The sequence below is a fragment of the Neolamprologus multifasciatus genome, chromosome 5 (assembly GCF_963576455.1).
Source record: "Neolamprologus multifasciatus chromosome 5, fNeoMul1.2, whole genome shotgun sequence".
NCBI lineage: Eukaryota > Metazoa > Chordata > Actinopteri > Cichliformes > Cichlidae > Neolamprologus > Neolamprologus multifasciatus.
Window position 1 is genome coordinate 5,907,973 of NC_140443.1, and position 27,138 is coordinate 5,935,110.

At 40.0% G+C, this 27,138-nt stretch overlaps 1 protein-coding gene across 4 annotated transcripts in view; it reads left to right on the forward strand.

The window, feature by feature from the left end:
- Window positions 1–23,379, forward strand: part of tox2 (TOX high mobility group box family member 2) — a 112,993-nt gene extending 89,614 nt beyond the window's left edge. For 3 of the 4 annotated variants that reach the window (XM_085161042.1, XM_085161041.1, XM_085161040.1), the window contains exons 5-10: window positions 9,173–9,439; window positions 10,687–10,917; window positions 16,745–16,825; window positions 20,059–20,469; window positions 20,552–20,700; window positions 21,340–23,379. In XM_085161042.1, coding sequence (XP_085017168.1) covers window positions 9,173–9,439; window positions 10,687–10,917; window positions 16,745–16,825; window positions 20,059–20,469; window positions 20,552–20,700; window positions 21,340–21,382 — 1,182 coding nt within the window. In that variant the 3' untranslated portion in view covers window positions 21,383–23,379. The remainder of the gene's footprint in view (window positions 1–9,172; window positions 9,440–10,686; window positions 10,918–16,744; window positions 16,826–20,058; window positions 20,470–20,551; window positions 20,701–21,339) is intronic. The other variant, XM_085161043.1, reaches the window with a different exon arrangement.
- The last annotated feature ends 3,759 nt before the right edge of the window (window positions 23,380–27,138 follow it).

Here is a 27,138-nt window from a genome sequence, read left to right on the forward strand (position 1 = left end):
CTCTCTCCCCTCTCTCCCCGTCTCTGCTGCTCTCTCTGTTAATGCCCCCACTGTCATAGCATCTACAAGTTCCAAAACACATTAGACATTTAATAGCCTTGCTCAGGTTGCATTGATCCTATCAATACAGCCCAGAATGATACACATCTCTGTTGCTGCTGATTTCTGGCCTCATTGTTTTCTGTTACATCTCTCTTTACACTAAACTATACATTTATTTTATATCCACCTTTTGCCTGTGCTGTCACCACTGCAATATGTTTAAACAGGACAGCTTCATATTCAATTATGATATATTTATAATGGTCCCCAGTTGCCAGCAACTGGAATAAATTATCCTTTTTTTCCATGTTCCTCAATTGTGCATGCAGTATTAGCCGTCATCAAACTGGCTCAAGTGTGATGTTTTGAATATGTAACAGATGATGAATGTATAATCAGCCAGGAGATGTTATGCATAACAGCTAAGTATTAGCTGAGAGATCTATATGCACGAGCAGCCTTAGTTTCATCAAACATCCAGGTATTATCTCCCCCCTTTTTTTTCTTTTCTCAGAATACACGATGTGAATCTGCTTGAATGAGGGTCAGTTTATTTGTAATGAGTGTTGTGGCGCTCTAAAAATCTGCCTGCTGCATTCATATTCAAATTCCATCCTCTAATTTCTTTTGTTACAACATTTCAATGTAAGATTTTCCTCGCAAGCTCTTTATCTTCATTTGTTGAGGTTAATTATCAAGTATTAATCCCATCTTGATTGTCACGTTAAGTTGGTTGGAAGCTTGCTCTTTTTCTTTCTTTCTTTTTTTCTCACGAGGTATTAAGTGCTCCTGGCAGGTGCTCGCGCTCCAAGCCTGCGTGAAAGAAATATGAGCTGCAATGTCAACTGAACTTGTCACAGACAAGCTGGGATGAATTAATGATAAGAGAGCAGAGGTGTGTTTTAATGTTTTCTCTCTCTGATGGAGGGTCTCAGCAAACGTATTATCGCATACTGTACACCTGCTGGTTTTTGTATAAACATGAAACAGAAAAAAAGTGGATTAGAGATATGGCGATGCATTTATAGAGAAAATCACGGTCCGCATTTTAAGTTTAAAGAATAAAAACTATATCAACCAGCTTTCTGAGAAAGATTATAGTTAAATATGTTTACACTTTGTCCATATGGACTTTAAAATTGTCTCGTGTGGGGTTTTTTTCCGACTTGCCTTTAAAGACTTTCGGCTCTCTGGGGCTTTGCTTGATTCTATACTTTTTATTCAGATGAAGAAAACCTATTTCTCCTTTGAAAGACCTTCATTTTAAGTCATTTTTTAAAGGGATTAGAGCGTCTGCGGAAAATGATGGAACGTCTGTCGCTTTTCACCACAGTTCAACAAGCTCAGTGATAGAATGGGACTTGTATTAGTTATTCCAATGTTGATTCAGGCACAGATGATTTTGAATGATCAATGCCACGAGTGGAACAAAAAATCACTTGCTTGTTTGATGGCCTCTTGAAGTCTACAGGAAAAGGGAGGGCTGTTCTTTCAACTGCTTTCTTTTCTCCCCCCCACTTTTTTGTGATTATTTATTTTCAAATTGTCCCTTAGGCTAATGTTCCATTTTGGCATTTCACACCTCCCTCTCCCATAAATGAACCATCACAGCCATAAATCACTGGACAAACAGAGACTTGTGCAAACCCTGAAAGGTTCAAAGATTTATGTAACACATTCATGTTTTCCACTTCCTCATTTTAGTACTCCACGGGTAAAGCCTAGCTAATAAAAGGTCCTATTAATATTTCCTGTTGCTTAGCAACGGCAGGCAGCAAGTAATAGCATTCTGTGGAAAAATAGATGACCGATAAGGAAAAATTCAATTCTTTTCTCATCTCTTGGGAGAAAGTGCCTTATTTCTCTGGCAATGTGATATGAAACTGTAGTTGTATATTAAGAAATATCCTAAAAGAAATATAGGTTATTTTCCAATTTCACCGTTTTAGAGGGATTTTTGTTGCAGCCCAGAATGGCAGCTCATCTTTTTTCTCTACCTCGATAATGTCAATTAACCTGCCAGATTAAGCGAAGAGGAGGATAAGATTTGACTTAATTTCTGTCTTTTTAATCAAAACTTCTAAAGGGATGGCGTCAAATAACACAGTCACTGGACTTTAAAAAGATCAGCTATGTGGGACAAATTGCATTTCGTTTATATTGCATATGTAATTTAAACTTGTTTTTGCACGAACACAGACCAGCTTCTGTTAAGTGCCATGTAAAACCCGTTCTAATAATACTTATCACCCTGATCGCAGGTAACAGAAGAAGATCGTTGCAGTGGCAATTTTCAATTTAGATAATTCATCACATCATATTTCAAAAACATCAGAGTGAAATATGTGTTATCGCACACATGTTGTTGTCATTGTCCTCCTCTTATAGATTTGATAAACCACAGCGTTCAAGCAAAGAACAGAAGCTACAGAAACGAACGCAGATTCAGCTGCAGCACATATCTAGTGTTATGAAGCAGATCCAAAGATAAGGGATTTCATATTACACTTAGCCACGCGCCCCTGCTGAGATTTATCATGCCATGAAATCATGCCCATATTGCACTATGCCCTATCTCAACAATCCATCAGCCCATTCTGCTTTCACCACGAGGAATATTCAGCTGTGGCGGCAGTGGAGAACTATCCCATGTCATCTCATGCTCGGACGCCTCCTCTGCTGTGTCACCGGCCGCTAGTTCGACGCAATACTGCCACTCTTTCTGTTAATGTCTATAAGTGTGGCTTCATTCACAGTGATTACAGTGCTATAGCAAGCTAGTTGCTCTTGTGTTTGCCTTCCTTTCTAATACCAGACATGTATTCTGAGCTGTTCTTAAGCAAGAAACACCTTCCTCCTATTGTGCAATCACTATAAAAAAAAGAAGTTTTGTAATCTGTTGCCATAATGTTTAAAACTCGAGGATGAGGTGAAGATCAGACATGTGTGAAAGTCTCTGGGCAAGAGGATTTTGCACACATCTATAACCTTGGCCTGACTTAGACTTGCATGATGCACACAGCACAATATTTTTCTTTAAAAATTGCATGTTTTTTGTTGTTTCTGTGTTCATTATTTCTGCATGCTGAATTTTTTTGTTGTGCAAGTATGGGCGCACCCACACACATGCACACAAAGTGCATTTGACACGGCAGTCAGGAGTCTCATTAGTGGGAGCAGAGGAGCCTTGCCTTCTGCTGTCAAGAGTGTGTGTCCCTACCGCTCCTCACAACCGTCTCCTGCATGTCATGTCAGGCAAGGCTCTGATTCTCTGACGCCGCGCTTTGTGAGGTGAGCTCAGAGACACGCCCGGGCTGAGAGAGAGCAAGGAAAGGAGAAAAAGGGACTGTGAGAAACAACAAGAGAGACAGAATATTTAAAGAAAAAAAAAAACCATAAGGAACTAGAAAGAGAACTGGAGGGGAGGAAAGAGGCAGAGACGCAGAGAGAAAAAGAGGGGAGAGAGAAGCAAAGGAGGTTCTAACATTAGCAGTAATGAGGAACATGGAGGCTGGTGCCGAGGGGGACATCATGACATTACTATCTGCAAATCAACCACTGCCTTTTTGCTGCTACTGATTCACCCTGAGAGATGTTCACGGTGGTACTGTACCTTTCAAAGCAACAGTCAGCCACCAGTGAAAATGCTTCAAGGTGAACTTTAATTACATCATTATTATTAATATCCTTGTTTACTTTTTTATTACTTTAATTCACATTTTTGTGCGTTTAAAAGTCCTTCCTGCATTTTATGTGTTGGTATAGACTGTTTTTGGCTTTGGGGTTTATAGTGGCAAATTCCATTTCAACACCGCGGCTACTTTAGGCATTCTTTGAGTAAACTGCTTTTTCTCTCTCATAAAGTACGTGCTAAAACTCGTAATTATTCCCTTATACTGCCGGTTTGTGAGGTATTGCTGTTTTTCTGCCAGATTAATTACAAGATCACAGTTCAGCACGGGAGGTGCAAGAGCAAGTGTTTGATATTTTTCCTTTTGACTAGCCTGTAATTGGAACGATTGAAAGTGACCTTAAAGTGTCTTGTTTTGGCAACACGGTGCCGTTGCCAAGCTAATAAATAAAACGAGGTTTTAATAGTGTGTTAGTAAATACAGTTGGCTGGTACTGTACCTGGAACAGGGCATCACACATTACGTTAAATCAAAGCCACGTTGCCTTATGGCGTAATATAGATAATAAAATGTAGTCTTGACAACTTTCAAAACAATTTCTTACAACAACACCGATTCCCCTTCTAAAACATCCTGGCATCTGTTGCCCGTCATGTCTCTGTGCTTAGCATCTGTCTGATGTCACAAGACGGCAGATACAGCATTTTGCCTCTGCCTTTATAGTTAAGTAGAGTATGATTCATGAATCCACTCTCTTCTTCTCAGCTTGTGTAAATGACCCTCTTGGGTATATATAAGCTCGATAAACCAAAGACATGGATGAAGGGAGAGAGACAGAGGGATGGAGTGAGGAGGAGGAGGTGGGAGGGGCGGGAGGCTCGACGGCTCTTTGAGGAACAGAGTTGTTAGCGCTTTGCCCTCGGGGTGAATGAGAAGTAGCTTTGAGGGCTGAGAGACCCAGGGTTGGCTCCCCCACCTAAAGGCGTGTTTACCACCTTGTTGCGCGGCGGCTGTGCTTTTGAAGGATCAGTCTTGAACGCGCCTCTAATTAAAGCTGTCATGGCTGGGTGCCTGCAGGGATAATGTTCTATTATTATAGTCATTTGTTTCAATTAAACGCTGGCTGATTTTACAATAGCAGCCGTGAACCTGTGCGAGTGAGCCATCACTCTAAACAAGATGGCTCCAGTCAAGCAGGGAGTGAGGAAAGACAAGTCTCGGGACTCGCACGGGCATCGATCAGTGAATATCGAAACGGGGCGGGGCGGGAGTGAGAACGAATTCGAAACCTAAATCGGACAGATATCGTGTAGCATTGAGAAAACAAAATGCCCCATCGTTTAATTAACTTTTGGTTTTCATTTACAATTTGAAGCTAGTCAACTAAAAGTGAATTGACTCCAGCTCTACACAAAGTACTTAATTAAAAACTGACAGATTTATTTTAGATGGCGCTAACAAGTTAAACCGTGACAATTTATTGATCCTATAGCATCCACAGATGGGTTTATTATGATGCTACAGTAATAAAAGCCTGCATAGCAATCAACAAGCTTATTTAAATGATGAAACAGATGCCACTCTGGTATAATCATCAAAAGGACAGAGCAAGGTTAGCTGTTTTACTCGCCTCTGGTGCGCATCTCTCCTCTTTCTCCTTGTAGCTGTGTATAGGACTCTCTTCTCCCCTTCTCTCATCTCTGTGCTGGTGGTCAAATCCCCTTAGCTAAATCAAATGGTGCAGGCAATTGGAGCAGCCGTGAAACCATTTCAAAGGTAAGGTCAGCAGGAGCAGGGGAACAATGGCTTTGTGATATTCCATCTCGCACACAATGTGCTACACATAATTGGAAAGCCTTTGTTATTTGACTCCCATTTGACTATGATGTACAAGATGTGAATACAAACACGACAGGCGTAACGATGGCAGAGGAACACGTTCACACAGAGTTTCCTGGCTTTACATCACAGTTTAGGTCTGCTTGGCTGCTCATCACCAAAAAGTAATACCTAACTGTCCCCTCGCTAACTTTGCTAACTTTGATTTTACTACTTAGGTCGTGTGGCTTTTTTCTCTTATAGTTTCTATACTTTTTCTCATGTTCTCTCTTTTTAGCTTTACCGCGGCGTATTTCCTTGGTGTTGTACAGAAAACAGCTACAACACTGTAAAAGTATTAAAGAAAACATTCAAAATTTTAGATGAGTTATCAGATTTACTCACTCAAAATGATAACAGGATTTTTATGTTGTGTCACAGATTATAAAGCCAGTGCTCTTCATGTCAAGACTCCATGGAGTCAGTCAGTATGTGTTACATGCTAACTGCAAAGAGCACTGACCAACTAAATCGTGTTACTCACTGTGCACTCCCACCTCTTTCTAGCCTCTTGGATGATACCAATAAGAATTAGCATACAGTACCTATGGCAACCAGCAACCTTTGTCAGATTCTTTCATAATATTTATACAGCCGTCTGCCACTAGCTTTATTTAGCTCTGGCTTGATGGCGCTATGTGATAACTTCTTGGTCATTCTGTCTCACACAGGTGAAAGCCAAACTAAACGCACTCTGAGACTATTTCAAAGAGGATGTTGAAATTACAATTAAATTATCACAGTGGGGGTGTCTTGAGTAATGAGTTCAGGATCTGTTTTATCTGGTTATAGTAACTATAAGAAGATAAGTCAGTCTTTCATACTTTGGAATGGGACAATTCCGTCCTTATATAAAACATCTTGTGTTATTATCTTCACAAAGAGTGGAATAGTTTCTGTGTTTCTGTACTTCCTGATGACTTACTGCTTCATTAGCTCGAACGGAAGATGCAGCTTTAATGAAAATGGGGTTCATGAAATATGAGAGCAAACATAAATAAATACCCATTAAATAAACAAATAGCAAGTAGAGTCAGTGTTTTGGTGTTTTTTGCATTTTTTGTTTGTTGGTTTGTTCTTATCTATAGTAAAGGAAGAAACATTGCAACTAACTTTGCTATCCATAGTAATCAGTGCATGCGTGTCTGTAAATCCTGTTTATTTATTTATTTTTTGCCTCTACTGTTGTGGGGCTGGCCAAATATTCACGACACTGTGGCGTCTTCCCCCTGTGAACTCCGCTGCTCTGCGTGTCTCCTTCTTGTTTACATTAAACATGGTGTGACTCAGATTAAAGGGTGACAATTTTGCCTGGAGGCTGTTGCTATGGAAATGCATCTGCTATAGCTATGATAGGCCATTCATGTTTGATTAATTGGTTTTTCAGTGCTTCTTGGTTTGTGAGGACCCTTAAAGAGCAAGTCCATGGAAAATGGAAAATTAATGGATTTCTGTTTCCTTCGTTTTTACTCCATTTTCCTTCCTCCTTCCTTTTTTTTGTCCGACTACTTATTTTTGCTGGAGCTATTTCCTCATGTTTTAAGAAGTGTAGTGATGGTGTTTTGAATTATGATTGGAAGTTGGAGATTGTCATGGATGGGGGAGGTTTGAGCTTGGTTATTTGAAATGCAAAACGAATGTCTTTGTTCACTGCTGGCTTTTGTGAGCAGCTGCTGAGGCAAACACAGAATCTAATGTCGTGTGAATATTACGAGTTTTCAAAGCAGGCCAGAGCTGCTCACAACATTACTTTGTTGTGCATTTTTATTCTACCAATCTACTGGGACCAATTATGATTAGAGTGCCGAGCCTTCATCTCTGAACCTCTACTCGTGTTTATCAAGACCTCATATGCTCGAGCCCTTTAAATTTGATCTTTTTAGCACTGCACTAATGTGTAATGTATTATTTAACTCATAAATGTTTAAAAGAGCTAACAAATGCTAGTTCATCACTTTCTGATCTGTAAATTCCCAAACATTCCCATTTATGCCTGCATTAAAAGCATCCTTTGGTCTGTGTTCGTGTTCTGTTCTGATGAATCTTGAAATAAAGCTTTTGATGTCGTTGCTGTTGAAGATCTTATTAGATGGCTAAGAACAGAACTTTATGAGCCTGATTCTGTAACCACTAAAGTATATTTTCCTGGGCCATTCCCAGCAGTTTACAACTGTTTTTTTTTTCTGCTTGTGCTTATAGAAGTGTTGGCAATACATTTTCTTTTCCTTTTTACAACACAATGAGCATAACATCTCAGTTCATTAATACCACTGACTCAGTGATTGCTTGACCAGGTGCTGAGACATCTGGCTTTTCAAATACTAAGAAAAAAAAAATTCAGAAGCAGTAAATGAGGAAATCTTAACCTCAATACTACACAGGCTACTGTGTCCAAGGGGCCTGTAGACGTCAATAGGAACCATAAATTGGACTTTCAGCTGTAATAGAGGGACCTATTGAAATCTGATTTCACTGATAAGCCTGTGTGTTGTATGGATGAATGGTTAAACAGTGCAAAATTGCTTTGGGATACAGTTCACTGAGTGGCTTTTACATGCAAAAAGCTTGGATGCAGTTAAAAAAAGGTGCTAACTTGTAAAGTTGGTTTTCTCCTTATTAAATAAAAACATGCACTCTGTGTGTTTTTGGCCAGCTGAGTAGCAGAACATACTACAGACATATAATCACTAACACACACACTTATTTGGAGTCTCTACCTGTGTGTGTCTGACACAGGTAGTGTGCAGCTGATTTTAGAGCAGCGTTGCTGATTTTGTTTGCTGTGGCTGTAAACAACATTAAACAGCATAAAAATATGGAGCTCAAAAGATGCTCAACACTCGAACTAAAGGGTTTGCTGGCATTCTTTGTAGCTTTATAACTGTGATCAATTTATCGATTTAAAATTTTTAATTATGGCTTGATGGATGGATCAGTGGATGGATGGATTATGGCTGCTTTGAGCTCTCAGTCTTTCTTAAAGTATACATTTTGCTTAATTTCTGCTTTCTCACCAAACATCAGGCTCCCTCCCAGCAATCATGTATTCAAAGTATTTTCTGGTTCTGCTAACTGTCAAAAATGTCAGGAAACAATAACCCCAAAATTTCCAGGCTTCAGATCAGTCAGGGATGTCAAAGACGGCACATTTTAGTTTTTTGTATCCGAGTAGTTAACAGTAGAAGTCGTTAGCATTTAGAGAACAAGCATGCCCTTTGATTTAATCATACATTTAGTTGTTTTGGTTAGTTTTAGTCTAGATATTTCACTTATTATGCATCTCATTTTCAGTTCAGACCCTCCACAAACCTCAGTGTTGAAGTCAATTTCAGATCAAGTAATCTGGCTAAAAAGCTGCAGTTTTGTGAGACAGTGAAGAAAGAAAACCTCTCAGCCTGAGGTCATCCGTGAGACCTCTTTTTTTCTTCCAAAAGACAACTCCCTCTAGCAATCCCAACTTTTTGCGCATAGTTCATTGTATTACATTTATATTTTATCCAACACAATTTCTCCAATTAGAACATGTCATCTCCACTTCGAAACATTTGCATATTTGGCTAATTGGCAGTCAGGAGTTTTATAGAGAAGATAGTAAAGCTGGTGTTCTTCTCTCACCCCAGATGCAGGAGATGGCTTTGCACCACCACCAACAACAACACCATCACCAGCATCCTGATGGCGCTCATTATGACCCCGCCCGTAACCACACCCTGATAAACAACTCACCTCCGATACTGCCCAACCCCATGAGTGCACTATCCCAGCTAAACCCACAGGTCAGCCGGAGTGCAGTGCCTCATGGTTCCCCCTCACCTCCCGGAAGTAAATCGGCCACACCCTCACCTTCAAGCTCCAATCAGGAAGAGGAGACTGATCCTCATTTGAAGGTACTGGTGTGGCTTCTCTGGCATGTAGTAGTGGCGATAAAGGCTTGGCAGTGCTTGTACCAGGTTGTTAACATGTAATCCGCAGTGCTGTTTAAGAGGAATGCAGGAATAGGCATGCTTGAGCTTGGGTTATTTGGCTGCCTCGAAAACTCGAACATTGCTGGAGTTGGAGCTATGTCTATTTTTTTCCTTTCATGCTTTGATAAAAGAAACTGTTTGAGATATTTAGTTTTAATCTCTTCAAAAAGTTCAAAATCTATGCCCTATGTTACTTTAGTGAATAGCTGTCATTCTAATCTAGGTTTGCTGCCTTTTTAAATGTCTATAGTGAATGAAGATGTGAGACATGTTTTAATTGGCGCTTTTTTCAACAACAACATGATCTGTTGCCAGTCCTCCCCAACTTTGTCACTGCTTTACCGTGTTCTCAGTTACAGTCTGGTTCCAAAGCAACCACTCCTTCATTTAAATCACTCATTCATTTAAATAAGAAGAGAAGGATAGTTGTTTACATTCATTTGCTTTATGTAAATCTGTAAAACCGCTTTTATAAATTGCCCACCAACCAATGTCTCTGTGGATTTGCTTCGTTTCTGTCAGGGGAATGTGAATGAGTGTATAATTGAATCTGCCACAGTGTTTCAGATTCATCTGTGTATTTAACTGTCAGCTCACAGTGATACAATATAACAAGAAGGGGATCCTTTAGTTTAAAAAATATATATTTCCCAGCCTATACATCTCTGCTGTGCTGTGTGAATAAAAATGATTACCATCTCTCCTATCAGTAAGTAATTCCATTTGCTCTCTCCAATTCATTCTGAGACCACATCAAAGCCAGAGCAGATACAGCAGGCGATTTAAAATTCCTTTCACCCCTAGCATGAAAATTCAGAATTTATGACTTGCTGAACAACTGCAAAATAAAGATTTGAGAAGGTTTGATACATTCAAATAACAGATGTTATTTTTGACAAAGTAAGGCAGGGAGAAAAACTGCTGTCAACCAGAGTCTGTGCATGTAAATTGTTACTGTCAGTGAATCATTGCCGCAATATCCAAACACCGGGTATTGAACACAGAAAAGAAATTAAGGATTTAATGAAGCTTCCATGTTTCACCTGGGCACAGCGCTATAAGCATTCATCAGCAATGCGATTATTCACTCCGAGTCGAATTAGTAGACTCGCTTTCAGTGTCAATAAGCTGTTTTGTTTTTTTGTTTTGTGCCACTGATGGTCTTCCAGATCACGGGTGAGAAGCGACCGTCTTCGGAGATGATGAAGCCCAAGCCCAAACCCCAAAAAAAGAAGAAGAAGAAGGATCCAAACGAGCCTACAAAGCCTGTGTCGGCCTACGCCTTGTTCTTCAGAGACACTCAGGCAGCCATTAAAGGACAGAATCCCAATGCCACTTTTGGAGACGTATCCAAAATAGTAGCCTCCATGTGGGATGGTCTGGGAGAGGAGCAAAAACAGGTAGGCTTCGTTTAATATTCACGTATATACACTATGAGTTCTGGAAAGATCTTTTTTTGTTGTTTATCAAACATCTAAAAAAAAAATACCTTGCAAAAGTTATAAATTCACTCCATAAAAACTGAAACAGTTTTGACCTTGCGGCAGTTGTGACTACCCGATGGCAAGAGGTTAATATCCTTTAAGTAGGAGAAGGAGCATAAAAATGTCGCTTGCAAATGAAAAGCATTTAAAGACAAAAGAGAGAAAAAGAAATAAGCTGGGCTGCATTACTATCACCTTTTAGGATGATGCCAGCGTGGTAAAATTGTGAAAAAAGAAAAAGCATAACAAAGAAAAACAGATGCCTATTTACACATTGAGCAGCTTGCGTCTGCCTACCTAACAATTACAAGTTCAGTATTCACTCACCTTCTAGATCTGCTTTTGGGTTCCAACAATTGTTGATGGACATGCTGAGTTTTATTTAGCTGGTGATAATTTTCCTTGGCTTCGCCATTATAATGAGCGACCTGTTTTTTTTGAAAGTTGAATAATGCATCAGTAAAAACGTGTAATTCTGATTCTAAAATTAAAGAACTACCTGCCACTCTGGGTGATTGCAGCTTGCATGAGAGTGAAGCAAATAGCATTTTTTATGCTTTTATTTTATAAAGTGAATTTTCTTGCACTCGGACTTGTAAAGATTTTAACCACCAGCAGTGCAGCTATATGGTCAATTTGATTTTATTATAACCCAACCTGTGCATATGAAACTGCATTAAGTTTCCTGTCCAGCACATTTTCTCTATTTCATTTTCCACATTCCAGTCCAACAGGCAAAGTCAAAGGTTTTTTTTTGTCTGTGTGTTTGTGGTAACAAATGATGGTGTGAAATGAATGAAAAACGAGACAGTCTGATGATCATGCGCAGACTCATATTTTTAGAATATCCAGTCAGGGCGCAGCCTATTGGGTGTCAAATAAAAGCACCTGTCTCCATGACAAAGTGCAGCCCATTCCCCCCCAGCCACCATCTACCAGACCCTATCTAGCATGTGTGTTTTTCTCCCACCAAACCTACTTCATACGCTGGACTTTGGAGGCCGTCTGTCCCTTTTATTTGCAGTTAATTTTTGCCGCCTTCACCAGGGCTCTTCACCATGAATCTTCATTTCGCCGCTGACACCCTTGAATGTGAATTCCTCATTTCCTGTCCTTTTATTTATATCTGTTGCCTGGTGATTTGATCATGCTGGGAATACAAGATTAGCAATTGCCTTGTCCTTGGTTTTGCCTCAAGGACATCTTCTCCTGAAATGTTATTGTTTGTGCTGCTTAACCCCTCGTGTCCCGGTTTCTTATTCGCCTTAGATTTTGCACTGCAGATGCAACTCTCTTTCTCTCTGTCTCTGTATGTCTGTCTTCATCTCATGCTTTATGCATTTGTCCTTCACAGCTCCACCTGGGAGCACAGACAAAACTAATAATATGGCAATTCCATCATTAAAATCCAGCCATTTAGCATGCCATTTCACAGTTAATTTTTTGATTTGTTTGTGCATTCATGTGTTTAATCAAACATGTCACCTCGCAAGACACATAATTAACTTGAGGTAATGATGTCATTATGGAATAAAATGTAGTAGCCTGTCTGGGCAATAACACAGTGAGTGCTCTAATTATTCTCTCTGACTAGCACTGTCATTTATTCCAGGCCAGCAAATGGATAAACTTGATAACCGTGTATTTACAGAGTACAACCAATTCAGCTAGTGCACATTAATCCTCATTAAAGTCATTAAAATTTCTGTCCTGGTCTTTCATAATGAAATAAATTCATGAAAGGACATTAAAGCGTACTGCATTCACATCTGCTGGTTGGTAATATAATAGTAAAATACATTTGAAATGCGCTCGTATCCTAAACATTTTCAGTAACATTTGATCCCCCTTGAAAAAACAAAAATAAATGTGACATAAATTTGAGCTTGGTAGTCATTTTCGTTATTTGAATAGACAAAAAAAACACACTGGTCACATACAAAAGTAAGTAAACCCCTACATGTATTGTACCTTCTGAGGAATAAACTAGATTTTATGCCAATGTCCCGTTTTTGGGGTTTTCTGTTTTTACAGGAAATGGTAAATGGTAAATGGCCTGTATTTATATAGCACCTTACTAGTCCCTAAGGACCCCAAAGCGCTTTACATATCCAGTCATCCACCCATTCACACACACATTCACACACTGGTGATGGCAAGCTACATTGTAGCCACAGCCACCCTGGGGCACACTGACAGAGGCGAGGCTGCCGGACACTGGCGCCACCGGGCCCTCTGACCACCACTAGTAGGCAACGGGTGAAGTGTCTTGCCCAAGGACACAACGACCGAGACTGTCCAAGCCGGGGCTCGAACCGGCAACCTTCCGATTACAAGGCGAACTCCCAACTCTTGAGCCACGATCGCCCCTAATGTATGTATTGTACCTTCTGAGGAATAAACTAGATTTTATGCCAATGTCCCGTTTTTGGGTTTTCTGTTTTTACAGGAAGCCATAATACCAAGAGCTAAAGAGCTCCTTCAAACTGATTTAAATTGGTCTCCAAAATATTTGAAATAAGTAATTTCACTGCAGGGATGGTTGTCTTCAAGTAGGGTACAAACAACTGCCGCTTTCTCCAAAAACTGTTTGATGCCAAACACGTCCAAGAACCCTCAAATTTCATTACAGAATCTACAGTCAAAATGCATTTTTGCATCCAAGGAGACGAGAAGAATGCGCATTTTGAGTCCTGCTGTGTTAAAAAAAAACATTAAAGCAAAACTAGAGTTAATGAGTGAGCAAAAAGGTAAAGATATAAACGTGTTCTAGAGAAATGACCAGTTGATATGCTCAGTGGAAGCCAAACAGTGTTACAGGAGAAGAAAATTATTACAACTGCTACACCTCTAGCTTAGTCTGAGAGCTAGCTTGCTGCCTCAGGGACTGGGCAGCCTGCGGTATTTTCTAATGAAAAAAATTAGAATTGTGCATCATATCCAGGAGTGTTTGAAGATAATGGGACGCCTTCTATCCAAAAGTTAAAGGCAAACTATAAGTAATGACTTTTAAATCCACCTAAAAATGGCTTAAAAAGTAGAAATGAAAGGTTTTGGTATGACCTGGTCAAACCAATCTGAATCCTGCTGTGTGCTGTTGTTACATTTACAGTATCTGTAGAGATTTTATTAAAGAGAGTCAAATGTTTGCTTGTACAAAGTGTCAAGAGTCCTAAAAAATCCAAGACATGTACTTACTTAATTGTTGGCTGTCATGTCCTGTCTCTCTCGGACCCACGAGGTGTGCTCTCTCATGTCACAGTCAGACCCTCTGGAGCCATGCAGGACCTCCAGAATGTAAACACAACCCTTCCCCTACACACAGCTTTGTTTTAACTAGATCACAGCCCCTGTTTCCAATTACCTATAGCGCTCGTCAAACACACAGTGCAGCAAAATTCACATAAGTGCACTGAAGGCGGCGGTTTTTTTTATTGCTGTAGTTTATTGAAGAAACGATCAAAAGTTTCATTGTTGTGATTTATGTTCCTTCTGTGATTCTTTTTGTTACGCTTCAGTGTGCATTTTTTCCCACTTTGCTCGTGTTGTTGTGTATTCTCCAGTGCCGCCCTTAGGTTTGGCAGAACAAAGTCTTGTTTTTTGTTTTTAAATTCATGTTTATGTTCATATTTTCTTTTTTTTATTAAGCTGTTTTCATAGTTTGCACACTATACGGCGCTTTTTAATTCCCAAAGGCCTTTGCTTTATAGTGCAAGATCAATGCATTATTTGGGCTGTGCTATCCCTCAAGGTGACTCCATGTTAAAGCTGCCCCAGAAACACAAAAGAACACTTTTCTTGTTTTTGTTATTTAAGATTAAGATCAATTTTCAGTTTTTACTGCAATGGGGAGGAACAGTGATAATGGATTTGGGGAGGAGGGAGCAGAAACCTTAGTATTATTTAATTGAGTCTGTAGATTTGTACCAGTGAAAGGGAGGAAAGAAAAGAACACTGAGTTTGAAAAGATGGCACGTTTAGATAATAAACTCCTTCTCTGTGTTAAGTTTAAAAGTCTGTCATGCAATATTCAACTATTTTTAGTCCGTTTTCTGCATCTTTGTCTAGTATTCAAACACCGTTGTGCTTCCTTTTCTTTGGTTTTAATGTGCCTCTGCCTATTTCTCCTCCATTTTGCTTCCCGTTTGCTTCCTCTCCTCCTCCTTCTCCTCTCACCAATCGTCGGGTCTTTCAGTCGTAGAGTAATCACTCTCTTCAGTGTCAGCAGGGTGCAGAGTTATTGTCTCCTGTAATTAACTGGTTATCAAACAAGAACATTTCATTAAGGTACAATTAGGGGCTAATTCAGCCGGGACACCTCTGTGTCAGGATTACGATAGAGGCATATGCTCTCTCCTTGCAGCTTTGTTATTTTTTATTCATACTGACCTGCAGCCTTTGACGGCTTCAATTGCTAATGAATCCGCCCACTTTGGAATAATTAGACATCCTTAGGCATGGTAATTTATTTAAAAGTATCCGTCGTTGCGCAAATCATTAGCTGTGTTAAATTAATTTGAAATTAAAGCTGCTGGGAGTCGTTTGGGTTATTAAAGAAGCAACCGTGGGTCTGTCAGTCTATAAGAGGTGATGGGTAAACCCGTTTTTATTTTTTTATTTTTGTCAATTTTTCAATGAATTTTCTCATGGGGATCATTATTATTTTGATTGATTTTTTTTTTTGCTTGTTTTTATTTTTAAAGTCTGGATGAGTGCTTAATTCATCCATTCTTGTTCCAAAGTGTCTATCACAGAAGGAAAACAATTATGATATTGTAAATAAGGATGAATGAGTGGATAAACATCAGCTGTTTGAGCATGAGATTGTATCCGCCGTCATCCCGGTTTGTTTGCTGTTCTTTGTGTATGTCTGTTTGTTTATCGACTGTACGTGTTAGCGGCTGCCAGCCTATGCGCATTTGGCAAGGCATGAATGCTTAATGGTTATCGTACCCCACCTCTTTGAAGGAAATGACCCCGTCCACAGAGCCACAGACAGTCTCCTCGCTGAGGATCAGTAATTACCCGGTGCATTTACTCGCGCACAAACGTACACTCTCCTTTATATTAAAACGTTCCCGAGATGAGCTGAGATCTGAGTCTTCCTTATCGATTTAAGGACGGACTTTTTGCAACTTGCTTTTCCTGCATCACAAAGGCACTGGCAGCCATAAAGAGCCTGTGAGTGACATGTGATGACATTAATTCGAATTCCCTGTCTTAACGCATCATTTGAGGTTCATTCAGAATGCTTGAGATTGCTTCTTTGCTAATGCTGTTTTGAATTCTTTTATTTATTTTTTTCCCCCCTCGTCTGAATGATTTGCTGGGACATCAGCTCTGATTAAGAGATGAGCAACAGCCTTAATAGAGGAAGAGACAGAAAAGCAGTGCACAAAATGACAAACAGCATCTCGCTCCTCATTTCACTCAGCAGAATTTCAAACTATTTTCACGCTATTGTGCACAAGCTTTATGCACATTTCATTCTGGATAGTCTGAAGAATAAGAACTACTTTCAGATACGCAAACATCATGCAGATGGTCAAATCTCCCTGACCTGATAACTGGGAAGTGAATGCATTCGATATGTTTTTCATCACGGAGCACACCGCCGGGTCACGCAATCACACCATGACTCCCAAAATCTCATTCACATCAGTCAGTGTGGACCACAGGGTCATTTTAGCCTTTCACATCACCTTGTAATCAATCGTTGTTGTTGTTGTGTTTGTTCCTGCAGAGCTACAAGAGGAAAACAGAGGCTGCTAAGAAGGAGTACCTGAAAGCCCTGGCCGCCTACAGAGCCAGTCTGGTTTCCAAGGTAACAGCAGGGGTCACGTCTTTGATATACATGGGTCAGCGGCGATATAAGGGATGATAAATTAGACAGAATTCCTTTCACTTTTGTTCCATGGAAAGGGTCCACAAGCTGCACTGAGCTATGTTTGTGCATATATATATGTGTGTGTGTGTGTAAGAGAGACAAGGAGCCTGTGTGTGTGCTCGCAGGAGAACAGTGAAAATTAGGCCTCAAACACACCCGATTTGGAAGCTGGGGAGAAATGGAAACTAATAGCACATGCGTGTGTGTTTGCGTGCGTGTTTACGCTCATCGCTGCGCATGTGCAAAAGTAGAAGTGGACATTACCTGTCATTTGCTATCCTCTTGGTGTTTCTGTCCTCCCTGATGCGCCACTAATGTGTTTTCTGAGGTTTGCGCACACCTACTGCTCTCTCTTTGATGCAGGTTACCTCACTTTAGCTCAGCACATTAACATATTTCTATCAATGCTTGTGTAAAAAACAAAACAATTCCTAATTATTTTCTTAAAAAAGCTGCTAGACTACTCCTCATTGGTTTTGTCTGTACTACAGTCATGATGGTATAGGGATATCAGTCTTTTGGTGTACAGCATTTCATTTCTCCCTTTCTGCATTGTGTGTTTTTTTTTTTTAAATGCAACTCTAAATTGCATTAGCATATACCGAGCCCCTCCTCTTTTCCCTCCCTCCTCCTGTCTCCACTAAGCACAGCGCCTCACTTCCTCTCGTGCTCATGGGCCGAAAACAAGCACCTTGATTAAGGCATGAATAGTTAATTCATCAGCCTCTTCACTGTGGCATACTTTCAGCTAAAAAGACTATTCTCATCTCTTGTCTTTGCTGCAATTAGACATTCATGTCAGTGCTCCTATACAGGGGCTTGATTGATACTATATGCTGGTAGATTGCCAGTCAAAAATCTGACTGACTAAAATAAGCCTGCAGACCCTCCTTCGCTCATTCAGGATCAGCCAATCTGAATGCAGAGCTGAATCTCATGATTCACCACGACTCTTTTTTTTTAATTACCAATGAAGGGGTCTTTTCAGAGTGAATCGGGGTGGGTGGAATTGGAAGTAATTGGAGCTTCATTTGAAAGATTCACTTCTTAAGCGTGCACCTGTTGCCTTTTTGTTTTGTGACTCATGTTAGTTTGTTTGTGAGGAGAAAAGACAAACTAAAGTTTCATAGCTACCCACTATATGCCATGTCATTTCTCTCATGTTTGTTTCAAGCCAAAAAACTCCACACTGAAAATTTAAAAAGTTTAAGGTGCACTTTATATTAAATATCGTATTCGTTTCAATCTTTGCGAACCATCTTTCAACTTAAATATTGTTTATTGTAAATCCTGCTGCAATACACAACTTTAAATGTCTGCAAGTCTCAAGTTGACACAGATCAAATCTATTATCTCACTCTTTTCCTCTCCCCTCACTTCATTTTTTTTTTTTTTTAGCATTTCATTTTCCACTTGACCCTGCGAATGTGGCTGTCTCTCTTCTTTATCCATCCATTCATTCCCGTTCCATTGATTATTTCAGGGATTCAGTTGGATGGATGGAAGCCATAAAAAAGTAGCAAACCACCACATATAACTCCAACCAGTCCGACAGTTAATGAGAAATACTGGATGCATTTCATAGATAGACATACACTTTCCTCCAGGAGACAGAACAGTCTGCAGAGCAGATGTGAGTGCAGTGGAGGTGGGCGGGGCTGGGTGATTTAATACATTAAAAACAGAAAGAATGAAGAATGGGTGGGAACTATAGGTTGACTAAGCAAAGATAGCTTAACATAATAATGAATGCTTTAAAATTTGAGTACTCTGCGTTTTTTAAACGGTACAGCCATGTGAAGAGGAGGGTAGACTCTCTTTCAATTCTAAGATTTTACGCATTAGATATACTAAAACAGTTTGTGACTTAGGAGGCTCTAAAAATATTTATACAACCTCAGATGAGCAGCAATACATGACATATGACACCATGTCATTGTTTACTAAATTTACTAAATTGGAAAAGTGTGAATAACTAAGTATGCCCCATGATTCAGTAGCTTGTAAAACCACCTTTAGCAGAAATAACTTGAATGTTATCATTTTCTGTAAGTATTAATCAGTCTGTCACATTGTTAAAGAAAGAATTCAGCCCATTATTTTTTACAACCTTCATTTTATTGATGTTTTGTGGGGTTTTGTTTATGCACCGTTCTCTTAAGGTGCTTACAAACATTTCAATCAGGTTGAGGTCTGGACTTTTTCTGGGCGTTTGCTGCTTTGCTCGGGATCATTGTCCTGTTGCATGACCCAGTTTTGGCCAAGCTTTAGCTGTCAGGCAGATGGCCTCACATCTGACTCTAGAATAGCTAGCTCACTGACTGCAAGGTGCCCAGGTCCTGTGGCTGCAAAGCAAACCAAAATCATCACCCCTACACCGCTGTGCTTGACAGTTGGTGTGAGGTGTGTTTCTGATCGGCTGTTTTTGGGTTTTGAAAACCAAACATCTCTGCTTTGGTCTCGTCTGTCCCAAGGACATCGTTCCAGACGTTGTGGTTTGTTCAGGTGCAACTTTGCAAACCTAAGCATTGCAGCCGTGTTCTTATTAGAGAGAAAGTACTTTCTCCTGGAAACCCTTCCATACCAGCCATACTTGTTTAGTCTTGTTCTAATTAAACTGCCATAAACTTGAACGTTTAGCACGCTGAAGCCTGTAGACTCTGAGAAGTATCTCTTGCATTGCATGGTTTGACCTTGGGGTGTATTTGATGGGCTTTTCCACTTCTGGGATGACTGGCAGCTGTCTTGAATAGTGTGAATACTCTTGCTCACTGTACAGTGCTTTTATACATCTTTTATAGACTTGCTGATGATGATTAATCAAGTATAGCACTTACTGTCTTTATTCCTATGGAAATAGTAGTATACAGCTTGTGCATTTTGGCTTATTACTGGTAAACTCGAGGCTCAGTGTCTTCCCCGGGAATACTTTGGTATGTAGACTGGAAAACCACCAACCAAGTGGTTGTTGTGTGCTTGCACTCATCACGTTCAAGCAATATTTGCATGCTAAAGCTGCACAATGAGTTTACATGAGAGTATATTGGGACTGAGTTAGCCTTAAATGGTGATCCATACAATTATTCATTGTTGTACTGCAATAAGCCATAAGAGTTAACACATTGTTCCATGGCGTGTAACCATTGTTCTTGATTTTCTCTCTCTTTAAGACATATAACGACCCCGTGGAGACAAAAAGTGCCCAGACAAGTCAGGCTTCTCCACATATGATGCCAGGCAACCCGCCGCTGTACAGTGTGCCACCTCCTCCCCAGCCGACATCGCCATACCTGGGGCCTGGGGCCTTCCCACTTACTGACCTGCAGAGCTATGCAGGACACGCCCCTCGCCACACTCTGTCGCAGACACTCAGCCAATCGCAGATGCTGCCCAGCATTAGTGCCTCTCCCCCTTCCTCCTTCCAGATCAGCCCACCACTTCACCCCCACCAGCAGCTCTCCCTGCACCAGAGCTCACTCCTCAACCAGCCTATCCGCATGCAGCAGGTCCAGTCCCAGTCAATCATCTCTCACCAGATGGGGCTTCAGGCCTCTCTTCACTCCCCACCTCCAGGGCAGCAGGTATAGTGACAAACGAAGACACGTCTGCTGCGAGGAGATTATCATTTAAGATGTGTGCCTAATTTTCATGCACTCCCTATAGGGTTTTTCCCACCTCCAGTCAGAGTACCAGAAGAGCATTGGGGGTTCCCAGTCTCCAGGAGCTCCTGGCCCTGGTCCAGGCCCTGGAGTGGCTCAGACCCATGATTGGGACAGTGAATACTGCAATCGGGAGTGTGGCAACCACTGCAGGTCAGTCTTCACATTATGTTGTGTTAAATAAATGTGGAAAACAGACAAACGAATTACATTTAATGGTAAAAATCCTCAGTTAAAGAATGGAATTTGACACCATATTTACCTCATAATTTAGGTTGCATTTGCCCTTAGACCAGAATTCCTGCAGATATAAGTTATAGTATAGTTATAGCTATGGCAGATGTCTCTTCCACTGCTTTTGCAAAGTAAGTGTTGAAAATTGTCAGCTCTGTTCCATTGAGACGGGGGTGACAGCTGTAGAGGTAATGGTGAGATAATAGAGCATGTCATGCGTTTGTCAGACAGCAGTAGAAAGAAGAAGTTCCAAACACAAGTTTTCACTCTTATTATACTAAATGATTTGGCAAACTGCGCAGCCCTGCAGCACTGGAAGATATCGTAAGTCAATAGTGCTGCTCATGCTCAATTACAGTGCGATTTTTATTTCATTAAGATCAAAATTAAATGATCACCACCAGGGAACGATCATGCAATCAAGGAAAAATGCACCTCTGATTTCCCTCTTCCTTTTTATTTTGTAGAGTTGTCGAGTGTGACTCAGAATCTAAACTGTGCCTGTGTTTTTGATTTTCCGTTTTTTTCTTTTTGTTTATTTGTTTGTTTGTTTTCCAGTGGCAACATGATAGGCAGGGACAAGCCACTCTACCTCACCTGAAACTGAAGATGATACTCTGTCGACAAAAACGACACAGAGGAGTCTACTCTCATCCCCTATTCCACTCCCCCACTCCTCCCCCAACCCTCCCATTCTTCTTCTTCTTCTTCTTCTGACGTGCACACTTACATGCAGTGTACACTTGACATACAAACGCACACACGCACATGCAAACACACATGCCGCTTCACACACACACACACACACAATCACACACGTCACCACCACCTTTTTTTGTCAGTGTAATTTTTATTTTTCTCAGTTTCTAGAACTTGTGAACAGAGTTTGATGACTACTGTCTGTACCACTTAATGTATTAGCAGTCCTCTTGCTGTTGAAATTTGCCAAGCACTTATAAAGCCTCCCCCCACGCCCTACCCGCCCGACCCTCTCCCACCTTCTGAGTTGTGTGTCTCTGCCCCCTCTCCGATAAAGGCCGGGCTGCAGAGCACTTCTCTCGTGTGTCACCATAAAGTCCCCTCAGGGACCCCATCCAGCTTTAATTAGAACGAGAAGAAAGAAAAATACTCCTTTCCTTTAATCGCTTTATTTTCCATTTGTTTTTTTTCTTTTCTTTGTTGTTATTGATGCTGTTTTATTTATTTCTGGCTTGCAAAACCGTTCCTCTTTTTTTGCCAGTAAGCGATGGGCCCTGTTCTATAGAGAAATATTAACATTTAGTAGGTTCTAGCAGGCCTTGATGTTATCGTAGCTTTGCTTAAGGGCCTGCAAATTAATACAAAAGTCTGGGTGGGGAAGAGAAACAAAACAAAAAGAATCTTTTTTAATATTAAAGACCTGTTGAGGTCTATGAGCTGTCACAGTGTGATTGTAAATATCACTTTTATGGGATCAAATTGGGAATTGGAAGTCCAGATAGATTTGTTTCTTCTTTAATATTACCTGTAAGTCATTGTGTGTGTGTGTGTGCGTGCGTGTGCGTGTGTGTGTGTGTGTGTGTGTGGGTTTGTGGGCGCATGCATGCCTGGACGTTAGAATGTACCACATTCATGACGTGCGCGGCTGAGTATGTATGTGCGCACATGCACGGACACATGTGCGCAGGTGTGTCTCAGCGTTCGGGCGTCGAGTCTTTCTCGTGAATTTTAACAGCCTTGTGCAGCTGGATTTCAGAGGAGTATTTCACACTCTCATTCTTGCATTAAATCTGTGCTCACTGGTGTGTTTTTTTCCAATAAAGTTCAATCTAAAACTGAATACACAATATGTGTCCTGCAGATCATTAAATGGAAAGAGCCAGGTGAGAGATAGAGAGCAAAGAGATAGAAAAAGAGAAAGAAGCGCTGTGAAATAAAATGAGATGTAATGTTGCAGGTGGAAAAAACGCCTGCCCCCACCCTTCTGTTATGTTGTCTGACCATAATGTCAGTTTTGTGTCCTTCTACAACGAGAAGTGAAGTAATGAAATATGTGAATGGAGCCATCACAGCCACATTACGGTGACTTTTATAACTTTCCAGTTGGTGTTTGGTTGTGTTGATCTCATCTTTTTTTAAACTTTTGTGTGATTAACAGAAATGCATTTTGCTGACAAGACATCTCGTTTTTATCTCTTTAAGTGTAGCATCATTTCAGTTTTAGTTGCTGCAAAACTATAACATTTTAAGTTGTGTACAAAAAAAAAAAACCCTGCCAATTGTAGTTATTTTATTTGTAAAGCCAGTAATGATAAATATTTTAAATGGTTATCAGCATATTGTTTTCTGCTAGTTGCCCATCAGCCATTTGACAGGTTCTTATTTATAAAATAAAGTAGATCACCTTTGCTTCTTATGATGGAGGTATATTTTTATTCTTATTTTATTGTTTCTTTTCTTCGGTTTGATAAACTTAATGATGATGACCACAACAATGATTATTTCTTTATTTTTTACATTTTGGGTGCTGCTCTTTTCTTTCCTTGCCAGCAGCATCGGTTTGTGTCACAATGCTTCTTTTATTTCAAACCTGCATAATAAAGACTAAAAAGTTTAAAAGTGATCACGCCTGCTCTTTTCCCTGCGGACTTAACGTCTCTCTTTTTGTTTTTTTCCTTCTCTAATTAGATGATCACACCTTTTGTGAAGACGTGGTAATAGTTATTTTAAAAAAAAATCACAAACACCCCCAACTTTCTGTACTGTACACTGCATTTGCACCTAGGAAGGTCACATATTTGTATCCTAAATTTACATTCAACTCAGGCCTCCGATGGCATCAACTAATTAACCGTGGATACAGTGTGCACCAGCCAGCATTGATATTGCCAGTAAACTATTTTAACAAACAAGAGAGCAGATGCGAGAAGACGTTTGCTTGTGAAAGTAGTGCATCGTAGGCGTCTAGTGTGAGATAAAGAGAACAGAGGAATGCAATGTGCATACAAACTCAGGCAACCGTCCAAGTGCTGATTTTACCCCAATTGCACACAAGTCTTCTTAGAGACTTTATGAGAGAGGGGAAGAAAGATTGAAATGGAACTGTCACGATCCTTTCATTCAATGTTTTATTCATGTTATGTCTGCCTGCCGTCTCTTCTTCAGTAGTATTGAATTGGCAAATAGATCATTATTGGACAATTGGAAAACCTGCCACTTTGTGATATGACACACATTATATGAAAATCACAGTCATACATTCTTAATGTAGTGTCAGATAAAAGAGGTTTTGGGTGAAGCCACACAGACTTGCCTCTGTGCCTTTTGTGTGCACGCAGTCTTGTGAATATCTTCTTATGGAAGCGTGTTTCTTCTTTTTTTATGTTTGGGTGTTGCCTCTCTAGCTGTAGGTATATTTGTGCATACAAAAGTGGTGTGGTAACAATAGGCTGTTTCTGCTCTACTGTGAATTCAGTCTGTGCTTGCAATCACTGTCTGAAGTAATGCTGTAGTAAATACTTCTAGAAGACCATATCAATTTGACACTTTCATCAGCTCCTTTAATCCCATCCCTCATCCCAAAGTCAAAGTCATGAGGCCAACAGAGAATGAAAGGCAACAATTTATGGTGGAGGATGCCATTGAGAAGAGGTGAGTGCAGCAGTCTTGTTGGTTTCCATTGATTCGAAAAGACCACTGCTGCAACTAAATGGATGATATGAGTAACAGCAGGCAGGATGACAAAGACGGGGTCAGTGTGGTATCCATCTAGTAGATGGTGATGAGAAACTTTTAAAAAGTTTATCTTTAATGTGTCGTCCAAAAGGTTAAAACTACCACATGCAAAAATGCAAAGACAGACAATATGGACAGAAGTGTGCAGTGTCCTCAGATATTTTATGATCCAAATAACCCAGTGTTTTTTTAGTGCTAGAAACACACCGTACATGCCTTAACTTTTGTTTTCTGTATTTATATTACAAAAAAGCCTGGACTGCAAGTTGAGAATAGCCAGTGATGGAAAATTTTCATCACCAACACACTTGTAAAATCCCCCTGTTAGGTTTAAAATTCTTCTATGTTTGCTCATGACCAGTGTAATTTAAATGAGGGGGAGGGGTGAAGCTGATTCCATGATACTGGCTTCCCTCTGTCCTTTGAGTTTAGCTTGATACAGGTGAGAAGGTCAGTGCTATGGTTAAACGAAACGCTTACATGCAACTGAACTCCAAACACACCAGCCCTCAGAGACCAGCCACTGCAGCATATAGACAAAATGTTTCAGTTGCAACTTTGGTGCTGCGGTAAGAGCAACAAACAGCAGGAAATGTGGGTGGTTTTAACAAGAAATGAGTTTCGCTTTGTGTTGAGAATCAGTTAAGGTTTCTTTTTTATGCTGACTGTACTGCACAAAGTGTATTGGTTAATCTACAAAACAGAAGATTTCCTGCATAATTCGTGAATAACAATTTAACATGAAATCTTCTAATTATTCTGCTTTTCTTTACAAAAAAAGAGCTAAAGTGCTTTTTCTAAGCAATCAAACACTAAAAATTTGCCAAAAAACCCCCAAAACAAACATGTATAGATAGATTTTTGAGTTGGTTCACCTAAGTATCAGCTTCATGCTGTTGCACAAAACACTCAAGCAAACATGGGGCTACAACATATATCAGAAAGAGCACAAAGCATACTTGCGGTTTCACACCTGTAGACATTTACGTAATCCAGCATATATGCTATGTCAGTTTTAGCAACCCTTCCGTCGGTCTTGTGGTGACCGAATTTTATCCGTTTCCTGCTTCTTCTTTTTTTTTATGCAATATTACAAACAAATGTTTCAACGGGTTGCATATATCTGTTATATAAAGAGCAGTTCATTTTTAAAAAATCTAAAATTCCCCTCAGACTCATTGTGATACATCAGGTGAGGAAGAGTTTCTCACTATGATTGGATTAACTCAAATTTAAATGTATCAATATCAATTTAGCAACGTTGCCTCACACCTTGTAGGGCCACACGAAAAGTGGGTTTCATGACATTATATGGCGAAAACGACACAGTTATTACTGTTACTGCATCATAGAGAGGCTAAATATTTGCAGTAATCTGTTGAAAATTTGTTTTATGATGCTGCCACTTGCTAATGAATAAAAATCAACTCCAATAATTAATAAACACCCCATGTCTTTTCCGAAGTAATTAGCCATTTAACATCAACTAATGAAACAGTGGAAGATTTAGTACCTTGGAAGGCAGATATTTCTCTCTGGTATTTATAACACTAAAACAGATCTAAATAATTATCTTTAATTTTCAAATGTAAGACATTAGACTTTTTGCTTTCTATTTCCAAATGCAACTTAAAATGCATGCTTGTTGATCTGCTCACTGTATCAACAGGGAGCAGACCATTGCTTGTTTCACAATCTAAGAGTGACCGAAAACTTAGTTGTTGCAGGTCTGGTCCACTGTCACAGTGTAATTCATTTCAGACAATGCATATTTCCTACACATTATTCTATTAAACTGCAACAAAAAAGGGATGTACAAAAGCTCATACTGCACTTTTGATTTTTGTGTATATGTGAACATTGTGGTTTAGAGTGTTAAGTCAGTAGTGTCCAGATGACACCCTTTTTGATAGGTTGCAAAGTTCCTGTCCCCCAGTCCCACCCACTCATTTGGCTTTGGGACAAGAACCCTCATCTCTGTAAAAAAAAAAAAAAACCGCAGTTCTCACTGACTAAGAGGTAAAATAATAAAGTTTCACATTTCTTCATCTCAGCATTTCTTAAGTCTTGACTTGAAGTGGAGATGAGTCAGATCAAGAACCGCACACATAACTATTTTCTCATCACTACTGCTGTCGTCTGTGAAAGTCAAGTCCCTTTATGCCCTGGATCGCCTCAGACTGGAGCCGCAGAAAGACGACCAAACATACCCAGTCATTTTAGATGTTTGTTAAACACTGCAGCTGCTCTATTTGAGCAATATCGCCCACACATGCTCCACCTTAGATCCTCTAATAACTGCATGCTGGAGAGAGTGTCAGAAAGAAACGGTTGTGTTATTGTAATAAGGTTCCTGTCCAGATGTTTGGGATTAAAGGCTTGCTATGAAAATACAATATAGTTACTTAGGAAGATAGGTATTCGGGTCTGTCATGCACATGGCATGTAACACTGTTAAAATAAGTCCGATGATGAGATTGGGAAAGGATTCAACTCAATATAGTGCAACATCTTGGCATGTTTTATAATAGACAGTCCTAGCATTTGGTTGGTATAAAAGGAGTTATGCTCTTAAAATCAGCACCATAGCAACCAATCTGTGGAACATGCTTTGCCAATATACAGTAAACATAGCATCACTAT